The sequence below is a fragment of the Hylobates moloch genome, unplaced genomic scaffold (assembly GCF_009828535.3).
Source record: "Hylobates moloch isolate HMO894 unplaced genomic scaffold, HMol_V3 SCAFFOLD_18, whole genome shotgun sequence".
Taxonomy (NCBI): domain Eukaryota; kingdom Metazoa; phylum Chordata; class Mammalia; order Primates; family Hylobatidae; genus Hylobates; species Hylobates moloch.
This window is the reverse complement of record NW_026652293.1, coordinates 8,621,786-8,635,482: the sequence shown is the minus strand read 5'-3', so window position 1 is coordinate 8,635,482 and position 13,697 is coordinate 8,621,786. Positions and strand designations below refer to the sequence as shown.

At 43.7% G+C, this 13,697-nt stretch overlaps 2 protein-coding genes across 3 annotated transcripts in view; one reads left to right on the top strand and one right to left on the bottom strand.

Annotated features, from left to right (window-relative positions):
• RHEX (regulator of hemoglobinization and erythroid cell expansion) overlaps positions 1–13,697 on the top strand; it is a 919,952-nt gene that overhangs the window by 24,776 nt on the left and 881,479 nt on the right. The window lies entirely within an intron of this gene.
• Positions 1–13,697, bottom strand: part of DSTYK (dual serine/threonine and tyrosine protein kinase) — a 70,566-nt gene that overhangs the window by 15,913 nt on the left and 40,956 nt on the right. For both annotated transcript variants that reach the window (XM_032136766.2, XM_032136768.2), the window contains exons 3-9: positions 11,061–11,730; positions 5,591–5,823; positions 4,797–4,880; positions 3,910–4,086; positions 3,148–3,277; positions 2,018–2,174; positions 1,452–1,584 (exon numbers count right to left, since the gene is read on the bottom strand). In XM_032136766.2, the coding sequence (XP_031992657.1) occupies positions 1,452–1,584; positions 2,018–2,174; positions 3,148–3,277; positions 3,910–4,086; positions 4,797–4,880; positions 5,591–5,823; positions 11,061–11,730 (1,584 nt within the window). The remainder of the gene's footprint in view (positions 1–1,451; positions 1,585–2,017; positions 2,175–3,147; positions 3,278–3,909; positions 4,087–4,796; positions 4,881–5,590; positions 5,824–11,060; positions 11,731–13,697) is intronic.

Below are 13,697 nucleotides of genomic sequence, written 5' to 3'. Positions count from 1 at the left end.
AATTCAGGGTCTCCTGAATACTGGAAAATGTCACATCACTCATTCAAAAGCTCAAAGGATGTTCTCTAGCTCACTTGTGGAAATGCATCAGACAATGCTTAACTCCTCTGAAACGAAGAGGGAAAGCTGCTTAGAGAGTCATTTTCTTCATCATATTGATTCCTCATGACTCCAGGAAGCATTTCTAAGGTTTCCTCTGCCCTACTTCTGGAAGCCTCCATATAAACTGGTCCAAGAGGAATCCACGAGAAGGGATCTACTCAGAGACTCTGAGGTCAGCTTTTCTCTCCTTCTACTCAGCTCCTATGTAGGGAACAGACAAAAGAAACCTCTCTAATTCCCTCTTGGTGGTTTAGACAAGGGAAACTCAACATCCAACTGAGGTTTTCGCCTTCACTCAAATAAAATCCTTTAGTAGCTTCTCACAGTCTATAACAGAATTTGAATTCTATGGAAATTCTTAACATTTTGGGTCTTATATAATTTGTTCCCAACATCTCTTTGCACATTATGTCTCCTGATTCCCAAAACAAACCAGCTGCTCCAATGTGCCCAGTGTCCTTACCGGCCTTCAAATGCTCTAGGCATTAAGCTGTTCCTTCCCCCTGCTATGGCCTCTTCCTTCCAACTGCCCAAATTCTACCCATCATGGTATATTTGTCAAACTCAAATGCCACATCTTCCTGAAATGGTTGCCGATTACAATTCTCTTAATAGTGCCTGTCAGTTATACCTTCTGATACCCTCTAATGGTGCTTAATGCTGGACCTTGTACAAAGCAGTCACTAATAAATATCTGTTGACTAAACAACAAAAACTAGCTTTATCCTCTTACAGCAAAAATGAGAAAGAAAAGCAGAGTTACAAGAAGCTGTACTGCTCTTCTAAGGAGTTTAGATTTTTACTACTACCACAGGGGTCTGAGTGGTGAATGACAGTATTCTGGGCATATAATGGGGTGAAAATAGGTTCTGAGAAATCTTTAAATTTTTTTTTTATTTTTATTTTTAGAGATAGGGTCTTGCTGTGTCACCCAGGCTAGGGTGCAGTGGCATGATCATAGCTCACTGCAGTCTCAACCTCCTAAGTGCAAGAGATCCTCCCAGCTCAGCCCCCTCGAGTAGCTGGGACTACAGGTATGAGCCACCACACTCAGCTAACTTTTAAATTTTTTATAGAGACGAAGTCTCCCTCTATTGCCCAGATTGGTCTCAAACTCCTGGACTCAAGTGATCCTCCCACCTTGGCCTCCCCACGTGCTGGGATTACAGGGGTGAGCCACCATGCCCAGCTGAGAAATCTTTAAGGGTTTTTGGAAATAAGTGAAATAAACCCTAATTACTCCAACAATCTCTGATGAAAGCTAAAAGCTCTGAATAAACAGGAGAGGATGAGAGGCCAGAAAGGAACCCATGGATTTGGCTGCCAGCTGGATCTTGCTCTCTCCTTACCTTCAGCCCTGTGTAGAGATCCCGGTGTAGCCGCTCCATAATGAGGAGCACAGCAATGCTGGAGCCACCACCATAGTTGTAGTCAATGACTGAACCATGGAGATCCACCAATCGCTCATGCTTCGGCAGAGACCTGGAGGGAAGGAGAGAGGTCTGGGCTACAAGGCTTGGGCTCTAATCCTGCATGCCATGCCAGAATGTATGAGACAATAATTTCCAGACCATGCTTAGGACAGGTCCAGATGTAATGGCCCTCAGTGCAGACAAAGCCCTCAGTACAGACAGAGCATGGCCTCTTCAACAAGGTGAAGAATCCTGGATTCTAAAAACTCATAAGGCTTAAGGACTAAAGAAGAAAGTTAAATGGAATGATGAGTCTGAGAAATTAGGATGGTGGGGAAAGAGCAAGCAAAGACAGCAAAGGCCTGAAAGGGAGCACATGTCTGTTAGACACAGAAACCTAAATATAGAGAGGCCATGCTGTAGCTCTTCGTACAAAATCTAAACCAGGCTTCTAGATTCTTCTCTGGATCTTTCTCATAGAGATGAATGAGACCAGGACCCACCTCATATAGTGAAATTCCAAAGCCAGATCATTCCAGTGCTTCTCATCTGGAGGGACAACTGATTTGAGGGCACAAGGGAAGTGTCCTCCCCAGTTGTCACACAGGTATACCACACCATACTGGCCCCGGCCCAGTTCCTGTCCCAGTTTAGGTTTACCTATAAGGTACAGAGACAGAGATAAGGCAGGAGGGATGGGAACTTGGTGGGCAACCTCTGTAAGATTCTTTTTTTTTCTTTTTTTTTTTTTGAGACAGAGTCTTGTTCTGTCACCCAGGCAGGAGTGCAGTGGCATGATCTCTGCTCACTGCAACCTCTGCCTCCTGGGTTCAAGCGATTATTCTGCCTCAGGCTCCCAAGTAGTTGGGATTACAGGCATGCACCACCATGCACGGCTAATTTTTACAGTTTTAGTAGAGACGGGGTTTTGCCATGTTGCCCAGGGTGGTCGCGAACTCCTGGGCTCAAGTGATCCACCCACCACGGCCTCCCAAAGTACTGGGATTACAGATATAAGCCACCATGCCGGCCCTGTAACATTCTTCATTGTGAACCAGGTCAGGAAGCTGTAATCATGCCCAGGGATAAAATTCTAGTGTCATTCTAACCCAATAGAAAGTAATCTAACTGGTTTAATGCAAATAAACTGTGGTTATGTGGTATTTTTTTTTTGGAGACAGGGTCTTGCTCTGTCACCCAGGCTGCAGTGCAGTGGTATGATCTTGGCTCACTGCAACCTCCACCTCTGGGTTCAAGTGAATCTTCTGCCTCAGCCTCCCGAGGAGCTGGGGTTACAGACAAGTGCCACCACGCCCAGCTAATTTTTTTAGTAGAGATGGGGTCTTGCCATATTGCCCAAGCTGGTCTTGAACTTCTGAGCTCAGGCAATCCACCCACCTCAGCCTCCCAAAGTGCTAAGATTACAGGTGTGAGCCACCACACCTGGCCTGGTCATGTTATTTGAACTGTATAAATAGCAGGAAGAGACTTTAGGAATTCAAAAACATCAGTAAGCGTTTAGGCAGCTTTGCGAAGAAGCAGCTTTAGACACTAGGATTCTCTGAGGCTGGACATAAGAATGTCAGGTATCCTGAACCATCCTCCAGTTTATTTAGAAGAAAACCAGACTCACGATGAAGCAAGACATCCTGTAAAGAACGGCTTTCCAGAGAAAGGCGGGCCAGGCGGGGGGCATGATCTTTCCGAACCCTCAGCCATAGATCTTCAGTTTTCTCTAACCGGCCTGAGTGGCCAGCTTCTAGCTGGGAGAGAAACAGAAAAAGTACATATGACTTAAGTCCCTTGCTTCAGCTTCCTCACCTGTTATACAGGGATAACAATATCTACTTTATATAGATAATTGTGAGAATTAAACAAGATACATGTAACATGTTTAGCACAGAGACGGGCACAGAGTGGACGCTCAATAAATAGTAACTCTTCCTCCTGGATGCATACTCACATCTATCCACTCTCTGCCTGGACACACCCACTCCCCGCCAGTGGACAATCAGATGTCAAACAATTATGAAATAATATAGAAGTTGAAAAGTCATGACCTTCTGTCATTTGTTCCTAAAATACTATATAAACATATAAAATTCCTACTCTTATTTTCTTTCCTCACTCAGTGAAATGGGGAGAAATTAACTGAGCTCACTCCATTCTCCCGAGAGTTAGGAAAATATCCACATGAAAAATTTATTGAAAAAACTTCCTATAACAGGCTAGAAAGAAAATATACTGATGATTTTAATGTGTTTGTGTGTGTGTGTGTGTGTGTGTGTGTGTGTGTGTGTGTGTGTGTGTATGAAGAGCAGAGAGCAAAATATTCCCATCTGGATGAGGCTCTTCTCTGCTTGATCCAGCTGTATCTCCTTTCCTACATACCAACCTGCCGCAAGGAGGCTGCAAAAGCCTCATGGGAACTATTGAGCCGAGTCCGGAATTGGCTGCAAATGCTCTTGGCCAATTTGGAGGCGCTGAGGCTCTCAATGGCTTCCTGGGCCACCTTCCTCTTCCATTCCAGAGTGATGGCAGGTGGGCTCACCCATGTGATGCGCTGGATGATCTACCAGGATGAAGACAGCGAGATCACCGAGGAATGAGAGACAAGAACCACTACAAAGATCCAGTGTCCTTCCTTTTCTGGGTTATCCGTTCATTAAGAGCAGGCTCAAAAGATGGGAGCCATAAGAAGTCCAAAGTTCCTTTCCAATTCTATCTACCTCAAAATCAGGTCCTAGCCCAGAGAAAAGCATCAAAGAACACCAGGCCTAGTCTACATGCTCACAAACCCTCAATATATTACATTCAGTGCCAGGGAGTGCCTGATAATCTTTCTGAAGACAGTAAATAACTCTACATAAGAGCCAGATCAAATTCCAGAACAGAAACCACATTCACAGCCTCCGGCAACAACAAAGCCTAGTTCTGAGAAAAGATTTAGGCTGGGAAAAAGAAATATGAAGAAGCTAGTGTGGTAGAGTCTTACGACTCCATGAAATATCATTTATCTTTTTTTTCTGTTTTTCCATTGGCCACAAAGAGCACCCAACATAAAAATCATTTAAACCCAAAACTTCTGAGAGTTCAAGGGAACAACGTTAATAATTATTTGAGAATAGGCATAAACCAGAATTCTCCCAGGCAGGCAAACCAGAACAAATGGTCACCCTGCCTTAACAGAAGATCCCAGATATCTGTTTCCTGCTGGGGTCACTAGGATTCATTTGAGCCAACTAGGGGCTTAGAAATCTTGCTCTAAGTAGTAATCCCTACCTGCTTGATTTGCTCCCACAGCATCCTTGTAACTGATGACCCTGAGTGAAACGTGACTTCAACATGATAGGCAGCATTTAAGATCTGAAAGAGACAGTGCCAAAGAAAACATGCCCTCAGTAGTGTGGCTATTTCCAAAATGCAATAAATGATACTTATTTCAAGAACACAGTCCAGACTCAGGGTTTCCAAACTTACCCCTCAATATATTTGCAGTCAACTTAAGTTGATTATTTATTTTGTGACTATCTAGCCCCTTCTACCTCATCTTTACATTCATCAACTTTTTTTTTTTTTTTTTTTTTTTTAAGACAGAGTTTCGCTCTTGTCCCCCAGGCTGGAGTGCAATCGCGTGATCTTGGCTCACCGAAACCTCCGCCTCCCAGGTTCAGGCGATTCTCCTGCCTCAGCCTCCCATGTAGCTGGGATTACAGGTATGCGCCACCACGCCCGGCTAATTTTGTATTTTTAGTAGAGATGGGGTTTCTCCATGTTGGTCAGGCTGGCCTCGAACTCCCAACCTCAGGTGATCCGCCCACCTCAGCCTCCCAAAGTGCTGGGATTACAGGCGTGAGCCACTGTGGCTGGCCTATATTTATCAACTTAAATGCAGTTTTACAGCTCACCAACATCTCCCACAGGCAGTGGTCATGTGACAGGAAAACAAAATAAAATTCAAACAAGATTCGCAAGAAGCTGAAAGGGAAATTCTTGCCTAATTTGAAGTGTGGACTTGTGCAGATTTTTCATGTGTTATCTATGACACGATGTCTTAAAAATCATTCTTTGTCTACCTGTTTGAGATAATTACTGGTGATGTGAACTGAGACATCCTGAGACTTCTCCAGGCTCTGCAGACATCGTTCCAGGGTTCCGACGAAGCTCTCCCTCAGGTAATCCACTGAGCTGATCAGCTTATTAGCCACTGCCTGATTAAGTCGGGAGATGATGAGTTCCTGGATCTGTCGGATGCAGCATTTGATCTCTCTGGTGCCCACTGGTTCTCCATTCTCAGGGACAATGACGTCTATGGAGGCAGAGAAATAAGCTAATTAGTTGTGAGGAAGAAGGGGTCAGACACACTAAATAAAGTCATCTCCCAAATCAGAACCATGGAACTACCGTGATGATGATGGCTGCAAAAAGACATGATTCGTTGATGACGTCTAACTCTCACAATGATCAGGGGTCACGTAACCCTCAACTACTAAAGGCAGCTAAGATCCTGAGAAGAAGCAATTAAGTCCAGGTACAGTGACTCACACCTGTAATTCCAGCACTTTGGGAGGCCGAGGCAGGAGGATTGCTTGAGCCCAGGAGTTCAAGATGAGCTTGGGTAACATAGTGAGACCTCATCTCTACAAAAAGTAAAAAGATGAGGCAGGCGGGAGGATGGCTTGAACCTAGGACGTAAAGGCTACGATGAGCTGTGATTGTGCCACTGCACTCCTGCCTGGGTGATGGGAGTGAGAACCTGTCTCAAAAAAAAAAAAAAAAAAGAAGAAGCAATAAGTCTAGAATGAGACTGTTGATTTTGTTAGTTTTTTTTTTTTTTTTGAGACGGAGTCTCACTCTGTCGCCCAGGCTGGAGTGGAGTGGCGCGATCTCGGCTCACTGCAAGCTCCGCCTCCCAGGTTCAAGCCATTCTCCTGCCTCAGCCTCCCGAGTAGCTGCAACTACAGGCGCCCGCCACCACGTCTGGCTAATTTTTTGTATTTTTAGTAGAGATGGGGTTTCACCATGTTGGCCAGGATGGTCTCGATCTCCTGACCTCATGATCTGCCCACCTCGGCCTCCCAAAGTGCTGAGATTACAGGTGTGAGCCACCATGCCTGGCAATTTTGTTAGCTTTTATGTCACATTTATAGGAGGGGAGGAACAACATTTATGAAGTGCAAACTATTTGAAAGGCACTAAAATAAGGATTTCACACATGTAATCTAATTTCATCTTCACAATAACTTTGTTAGATGGGTATTATAGATCAGGAAACAGCTTCAAAGAGAGAACAAAGTAGACATGGGAAGGGGATAGTACAGTTAGGAAGTAACACAGCCAGCATTTGAACCCAGTGCTCATTATTCCAAATCCTATGATCTTTGCAAATTTCACATTCCCTAGCATATTAATGAGAAAAACCCAAGAGTCAGGAATTTTATTCTATGTTTTGTTTTGTTTTTTTTGAGACTGAGTTTAGCTTTATCGCCCAGGCTGGAGTGCAGTGGCACAATCTCGGCTCACTGCAACCTCTGCCTTCAGGGTTCAAGTGATCTTGTGCCTCAGCCTCCCAAGTACCTGGGATTACAGGTGCCCACCACCACGCCAGACTAATTTTTGTATTTTTAGTAGAGATGGGGTTTCACCATGTTGGCCAGGCTGGTCTTGAACTCCTGACCTCAGTTGATCTGCTCACCTTGGCCTCCCAAAGTGCTGAGATTACAGGCATGAGCCACTGCGCCCGGCCGGGAATTTTATACTAATCAATTACTAGATAAATAAAAAGTAAAACTCAATTGTCCCCACCATGCTACACTATCTCTTAGGATTAGAACATCTATTAATATTGTAAATCAGAGGACAGAAGAACTTGAGAGAAGTCAAACTACTTGCAAAAAGATGTGCTCCTAAAAAGGCACTCTCATGTCTACTGGTGGAAACTTAAATGGGTGCCACTTCTTCAGAGGAAATTTGGCAATATCTATTAAAATGTTCAACCAACCAAGAAAAATCTACATACCCTTTGATCTAACTATTTTGCTTCTAGGAATTCTTTTTCTTGAGATATACCCTTACAAGTCCCAAGGTGTATATGTACAATGATGATTAATGCAGTATAGTTTGCATTAGTGAAAGAGAAAATAAAAAATAAACAAATAAGCCTGGCCAACATGGTGAAACCCTGTCTCTACTAAAAATACAAAAATTAGCCAGGTGTGGTGGTGCACACCTTTAGACCCAGCTACTAGGGAGGCTGAGGTGGGAGGATTCCTTGAACCCAGGAGGCAGAGGTTGCAGTGAGACTAGACCAGGCCTCTGCACTCCAGCCTGGGCGACAGAACAAAATCCTGTCTCACACTCCAGCCTGGGCGACAGAACAAAATCCTGTCTCAATAAATAAATAAATAAATAAAAATAAATAAAAAACAAAAACAGCTTAAATGTCCACCAATGAGAGAATAGTTCAGTAAATTCAAGCATATCCATTAGAAGAAGACAAATTTGTATGAATATTTATGGAATGCCCTCTAAGATACATATTAAATGAAAAAGACAAGTGCAGAAGAACATACGGAGAAGAACTGGGTGGCTGGGGGATGGTGTCTTTATAACTCTGAGTTAAGTACTATACATACAGGTTTTATCTTAAAAATAAATTTTATAAAGTGTGAATATCATGATACCTAGCACATATGCATTGTCTTTATTTTAAAACAAACAGTAATAGTAATCTGGCTCCACACTGGGCACGATGGCTCATACCTGTAATCCTAGCACTTTGTGGGGGCTGAAGCGGGAGGATCGCTACAGGCCTGGGCAACATAGCAAGACCTCGTCTTTACACACACACATGCACACACGCACAAAAAAAAATCTGGCTCCACAGAATATGTGCTAGCTTGCTTCTAAATCTTCTTATTGTTTCAAGGATACTCAGCACTTAGAACAAGGTAAGAACAATCGAATACTTTACTGTCTGCCCAACCTAGCTGTCCTGACCTCCATTCTGTGTAATATGATGCCGGCAGTGATGCTCTGGTGTCTTTAATCAAATATTGAGAAGACTTTGTAAGATTTCCACTGCAAGTAACACTTCTCAACAACTCCTCTCAGCAGTGGAGAATTCACCAAAGAGGTATCTCTGTTCATCTTTAAAATGACTATAAGAAATCAGGCAACCTATGCTTGCTAAAGTCAACCATACTTCCTTTGTATTTGTAAGTGTAACTTAAACTAGATACCATCATTCACACACCCATTGATTCTCCAAAGATGTACTGTATACAAGAGTCTGTGTTATTTGCTGCAAGGAATATGATGATGAATAAGACCCAGATCTTACCCTCCTTCAACTCTAGGATTTTCGGAAGTAGTCAGCAGTACATAAATAACTATAATAAATGATAGAAAGTGAAATATGCCAGAAATAAGTTACAGATGGAATGCTATGGGATTTCAAATGACTGCAATTGTTATTAGCTAAGAAAATTAAAGCAGGGCTAGGTGTGGTGGCTCATGCCTATAATCCCAGCACTTTTTAGGAGGCCGAGGTGGGAGGATTGCTTGAGGCCAGGAGTTCAAGACCAGCTTGGCCAACATGGTGAAACCCTTGTCTCTAAAAAAAAATACAAAAAGTTAGCTGGTGTGGTGGCTAGCATGTACCTGTAGTCCCAAGGTCTGCAGGGGGCTGAGGCAGGAGGATTGCTTGAGCCCAGGAGATTGGGGCTGCAGTGAGCCATGACTGCACCACTGCACTCCAGTCTAGATGGCAGAGCAAGAACCCGTCCCAAAAATAAAAAAAAGAAGGAGAAAATTAAAGACTTCATGAAAAATGGCATTTGGGAGACAGGCCCTGATGGGTAGGTAGGATTTGGAAGTTCACAGACAAATCAAAGACATTCCAGGTTTAAGGCAGGGTGTTAGCAAAGAAAAAGTAAAGGGAGCGTATGGAGGACAGAAAGAAGTTAAGACCAACTGACACAGAAAATACAGGAAAGTGCATAGTGAGGAAATAAGACTGGAAAAGTTGGTAAGGGCTAGGCTTTGGAAGGTCTTTAATACTAGGTGTAGGAGTTAAACTTAGTCTGTAGAAATAGGGAGCCAGTAAAGGTGAACTGGAGAAAGAAGTCAGGGAGATCAGTTAGATAACAATAGTTCAGTTAGACTTAAGGAGACAGAATAGAAAAGCACAGGTAGGTATCGAATATGTAAGAAGATTAATCAAGGCCAGGTGTGGTGGCTCACGCCACCCAGCACTTTGGGAGGCCGAGGCGGGTAGATTACGAGGTCAAGACCATCCTGGCCAACATGATGAAACCCCGTCTCTACTAAAATACAAAAAAAATTTAGCCAGGCATGGTGGCGCATGCCTGTAATCCCAGTTACTCAGGAGGCTGAGGCAGAGGAATTGCTTGAACCCGGGTGGCGGAGGTTGCAGTGAGCCGAGATCACGCCACTGCACTCCAGCCTGGGTGACAGAGTGAGACTCCATCTCAAAAAAAAATTAGTCAGTACTTGGCAACTGATTAGCCAAGGGAAGAAGATTCAAGACCATGCTGAGGTTTTGAAGGTGGGTACCAGGAAGAAGGTGGCATCAGTAACTGGAAACAGATTAAGAAGCAGTAAAGGATGGAAATTAAGAATATGGGCTCAGGAATCAGACTGTCTGGATTCAAATCCTGCCTCTAATATTTACTAGCTGTGTGACCTTGGGCAAATTACTTAATCTTTCTAAGCCTTAGTCCCTCATCTAGAAAAAGGAAATAAGCAGAATCTACCTAGGGAGATTATTTTTTAAAAATACTGATGCTGGGTCCCATGTCAGAAATCCTGAGTAAGTCTGCAGTCATCTTTAGTGGTCTTGAGCATCTGTATTTTCAGAAAGCCTCCCAAGGGATTAGGATACTCACAACTGAGACTCTAAAGGGTAACGTGCAAACCATGTCATTTTAATCTTGCATAGAGGTTTATACCGAAGTCAGTATACAAAATCAGCAGCATCTCAGACAACCAAAGACCTGACCAATCACTTTCACCCAATTTTGTTAGTAGCCATTTGTGAAGAATAGGACTGTCAAAAGGCTAAAAACACAACTTCGGGAAATCCTCCTGATTTGGGCTTCAGAAGCAGCCTGAAAGGAAATGAGACCATGAGACAAAAAGAACCAATAAAGACGCATGAGCCATTCTGCAGGAGCAAAGGTTAAAGCACAATTTACTAACATTCTCCAAGCAGCTCTTCTCCAGCTCCATTAGGGGTTGAGGGGGTACAGGCAGAAAGTGGAGATTAGGGAGCTATTAGGATGAATTTACCAAAAGTCGAGCTAATGTTCTTGGGAAGGAATGACGGTGGAATCTTCCACTATGATCTTTGAGAGCAAAAGAGGCCACCTTGGCTAAATAGTGGGCTCCTGCTGATAACAGTGGGGTGGATGAAGTTACCCTGAGATTCCTTTAACCTTAAGAATTAACGTTCTCAATTTCCAGCTAGAAAATGGTTAGAGACTTCTCCCGTGCCAGCACCTCAACAAGCTCTCTGGGACCTACCTTTAAACTCCATGTTAGTAGCATCATCGAGAAGTTCCTCCTTCATGGTATTAAGTGTCTCAACAATCATATCCTTCATTTCCTCCTGCTTTCGGTTGGCAATATTCATCAATGATTCATACAACTCATTCTCCTTTTTTCGAGTATATTCCAGACGTTTGGGAGTGATCTGCAGGTCCCGCTGCATGTCAAATGCCTGGTTAATAAAGATGTCAAGGCAGTGGCAGTGCACCAGGTTCAGGGCCTTGGCTGCATCCACCAGGCGAGTCTGTAACACCTGGTGAGAAAATGTGCTCAAGTGTCTCAGCTTTTCACTCTGTTCCACCAACATGCTCTGAGCTTTAGTATCCTGGCCAGGAGCCCCACAGTTCCAGTGACCGCTGCTCAGATAGCCCAGGTCAATTAGCTGGCGATAAAGCGGTGATCTTTCGCTCTCCATTCTCCTGGTTGAGGAGTCTATTATCTCTGAGCCCAGTTTCGGCACTTTGAAAAAGAATACAGGAAAGGAGAAATATTTTCGGATTTCCTGAAGCTCTTGCTCATCCCTCTCAGAGAGTTCATCTTTGTGGAGTGCATAGGTTATCACAGGCAAGAAATCATTCACCAAGTCACCCAGAACATCCACTGTGGGCCGGAGGCCTTGGCATGGTGCTACCACAACGTCCACTTCCTGGAAGGGGAAGGCAGTCATATATCAGTGCCTCAGGGTCAGAACCAATCCTTGTCTCCCCAAAGTCCCACACTGAGACCAAAATCCTGATCTACAATGGAACAATTGGACTTCAGTACCCCAGCCATTGATCCACCTCCTTCCTCAGTTACCAACACTCCCTGGTGCAGCCTATGAAGGCAGGCACTCATCTAGAGAGAGTGAAAAAACAAAGAAGTAGAAAGGATGGCAACCCCTTTAGCCATCAGATTAAAAAAAAATTTGATCTCTGCCTTCCTTTATTGCTTAGACATACCCACTGATTCCCTTTGATGAAGAATTAAGACAAATAATGGAAGAAAAAGGAATTGTAATGGAAATTATCAGACTGGGAGTGAGTCGACCTGGGGCACTCCTCCCCCTCTTGCTCTCCTCTGACACCTCCATCTCTGCCATTCTGACCTGGCTAACTCCTAAGCATCCTTTAAGTTTTGATGTATATGTTATGACATATCCTTATAGAGCCTTTCCTATCACACAGTCCCAACCAAGCACACTTTACTTCCCTTTTCTTAAGGTTCAACATATTTATAATCCACTTCTTTAAAACCCTTCTTTCCCCCATGGGTCTGTAAACTCTTTGAGGGCAGGGACTGGTCTATTTTGCTTACTATTGTAGCTCCAGTGCCTAGCATGTGGTAAGTCCTAAATACTGTTGAATTAATCAGTTAAGCAGGAAACGAAAAGCCAGGTTCACCAAACATTATTATGGTCCTATTCTGAGTCTGTAGGTATCCCAAAGTCTTAGCCACCTAAGTCTAAGTAATACCTTTAGGAATATGATCACTTGGTATGGCAGAGACCAAGGTTTGCCTATCCAATATCTAGTCTCCATGTTATAAGGGAAGGCAATGTCCTTTACAGATAGGGGTATCCAATAAGTGGGTGGGGTTTCCAGGAAAGCCCTTTAGGGTACAGGGGGTGGATTCTACCAGGAAATATGTCCTTTGGCCTTGTGCTTCTTCCTGCTTGGAGCACAGATGTGACAGCTAGAACAGCAGTGATCACTCAGCAGCCCTAAGGCAAACCTGAGGGTGGAAGCCAGCACTAAAGATGATGACACCAAAAGAAAGAGGGAGCGTAGGTCTCTAGTGATCACAGAACTGCCACACCAGCTCTCAGTTACCTAGCTTCAGACTTCATGTAAGGAAGAAAAAAAAAACCCCAAAAACTCTATCTTTAAGTTCCTGAGTTTTGGTTTTTTTTGTTTGTTTGTTTGTTTGATGATCTGTTACTCACAATTGAACCTAATCCTAACTGAAATACTCAATTTGCTAAAGTGAGTTTCGAGAATGATCTTTAGGCTGGGCGCAGTGGCTCACGCCTGTAATCCCAGCCCTTGGGAGTCCAAGGCAGGAGGATCGCTTGAGGTCAGGAGTTTGAGATCAGCCTGGCCAACATGGCAAAACCCCATCTGTACTAAAAATACAAAAATTAGCTGGGTGTGGTGGTGGGCGCCTCTAACCCCAGCTACTCCAGAGACTGAGGCAGGAGAACGGCTTGAACCCGGGAGGCGGAGGTTGCAGTGAGCTGAGATCACCCCACTGCACTCCAGCTTGGGCGACAAAGCAAGACACCGTCTCAATTAAAAAAAAAAAAAGATCTTTGAAGTTTAGAAACAAACCTTCCACAGGTCCTTTGCCTAGTCTGCACTTTCCACTTTGTATTCTACTTCTTTCCTGTGAAGGTTCCAAACATACAACAGCATATGTCCATCTACTGCATTTCCATCCATTGCATAGGTTGTTCCTCTGTGTCTCTGACATTGTCTACTTTGCCTGGCATTCCAGGTGTAAAAGGTTAACTAGGGACTCACACATATTAATATATTACCATTGTAGGTATACAGACTCCTGATGTCTTCAAGGGTCTGCAAACTCAGAATCAATCTTCCACAGAATTCTAGCATATTTTAGAGTTATAAAAGA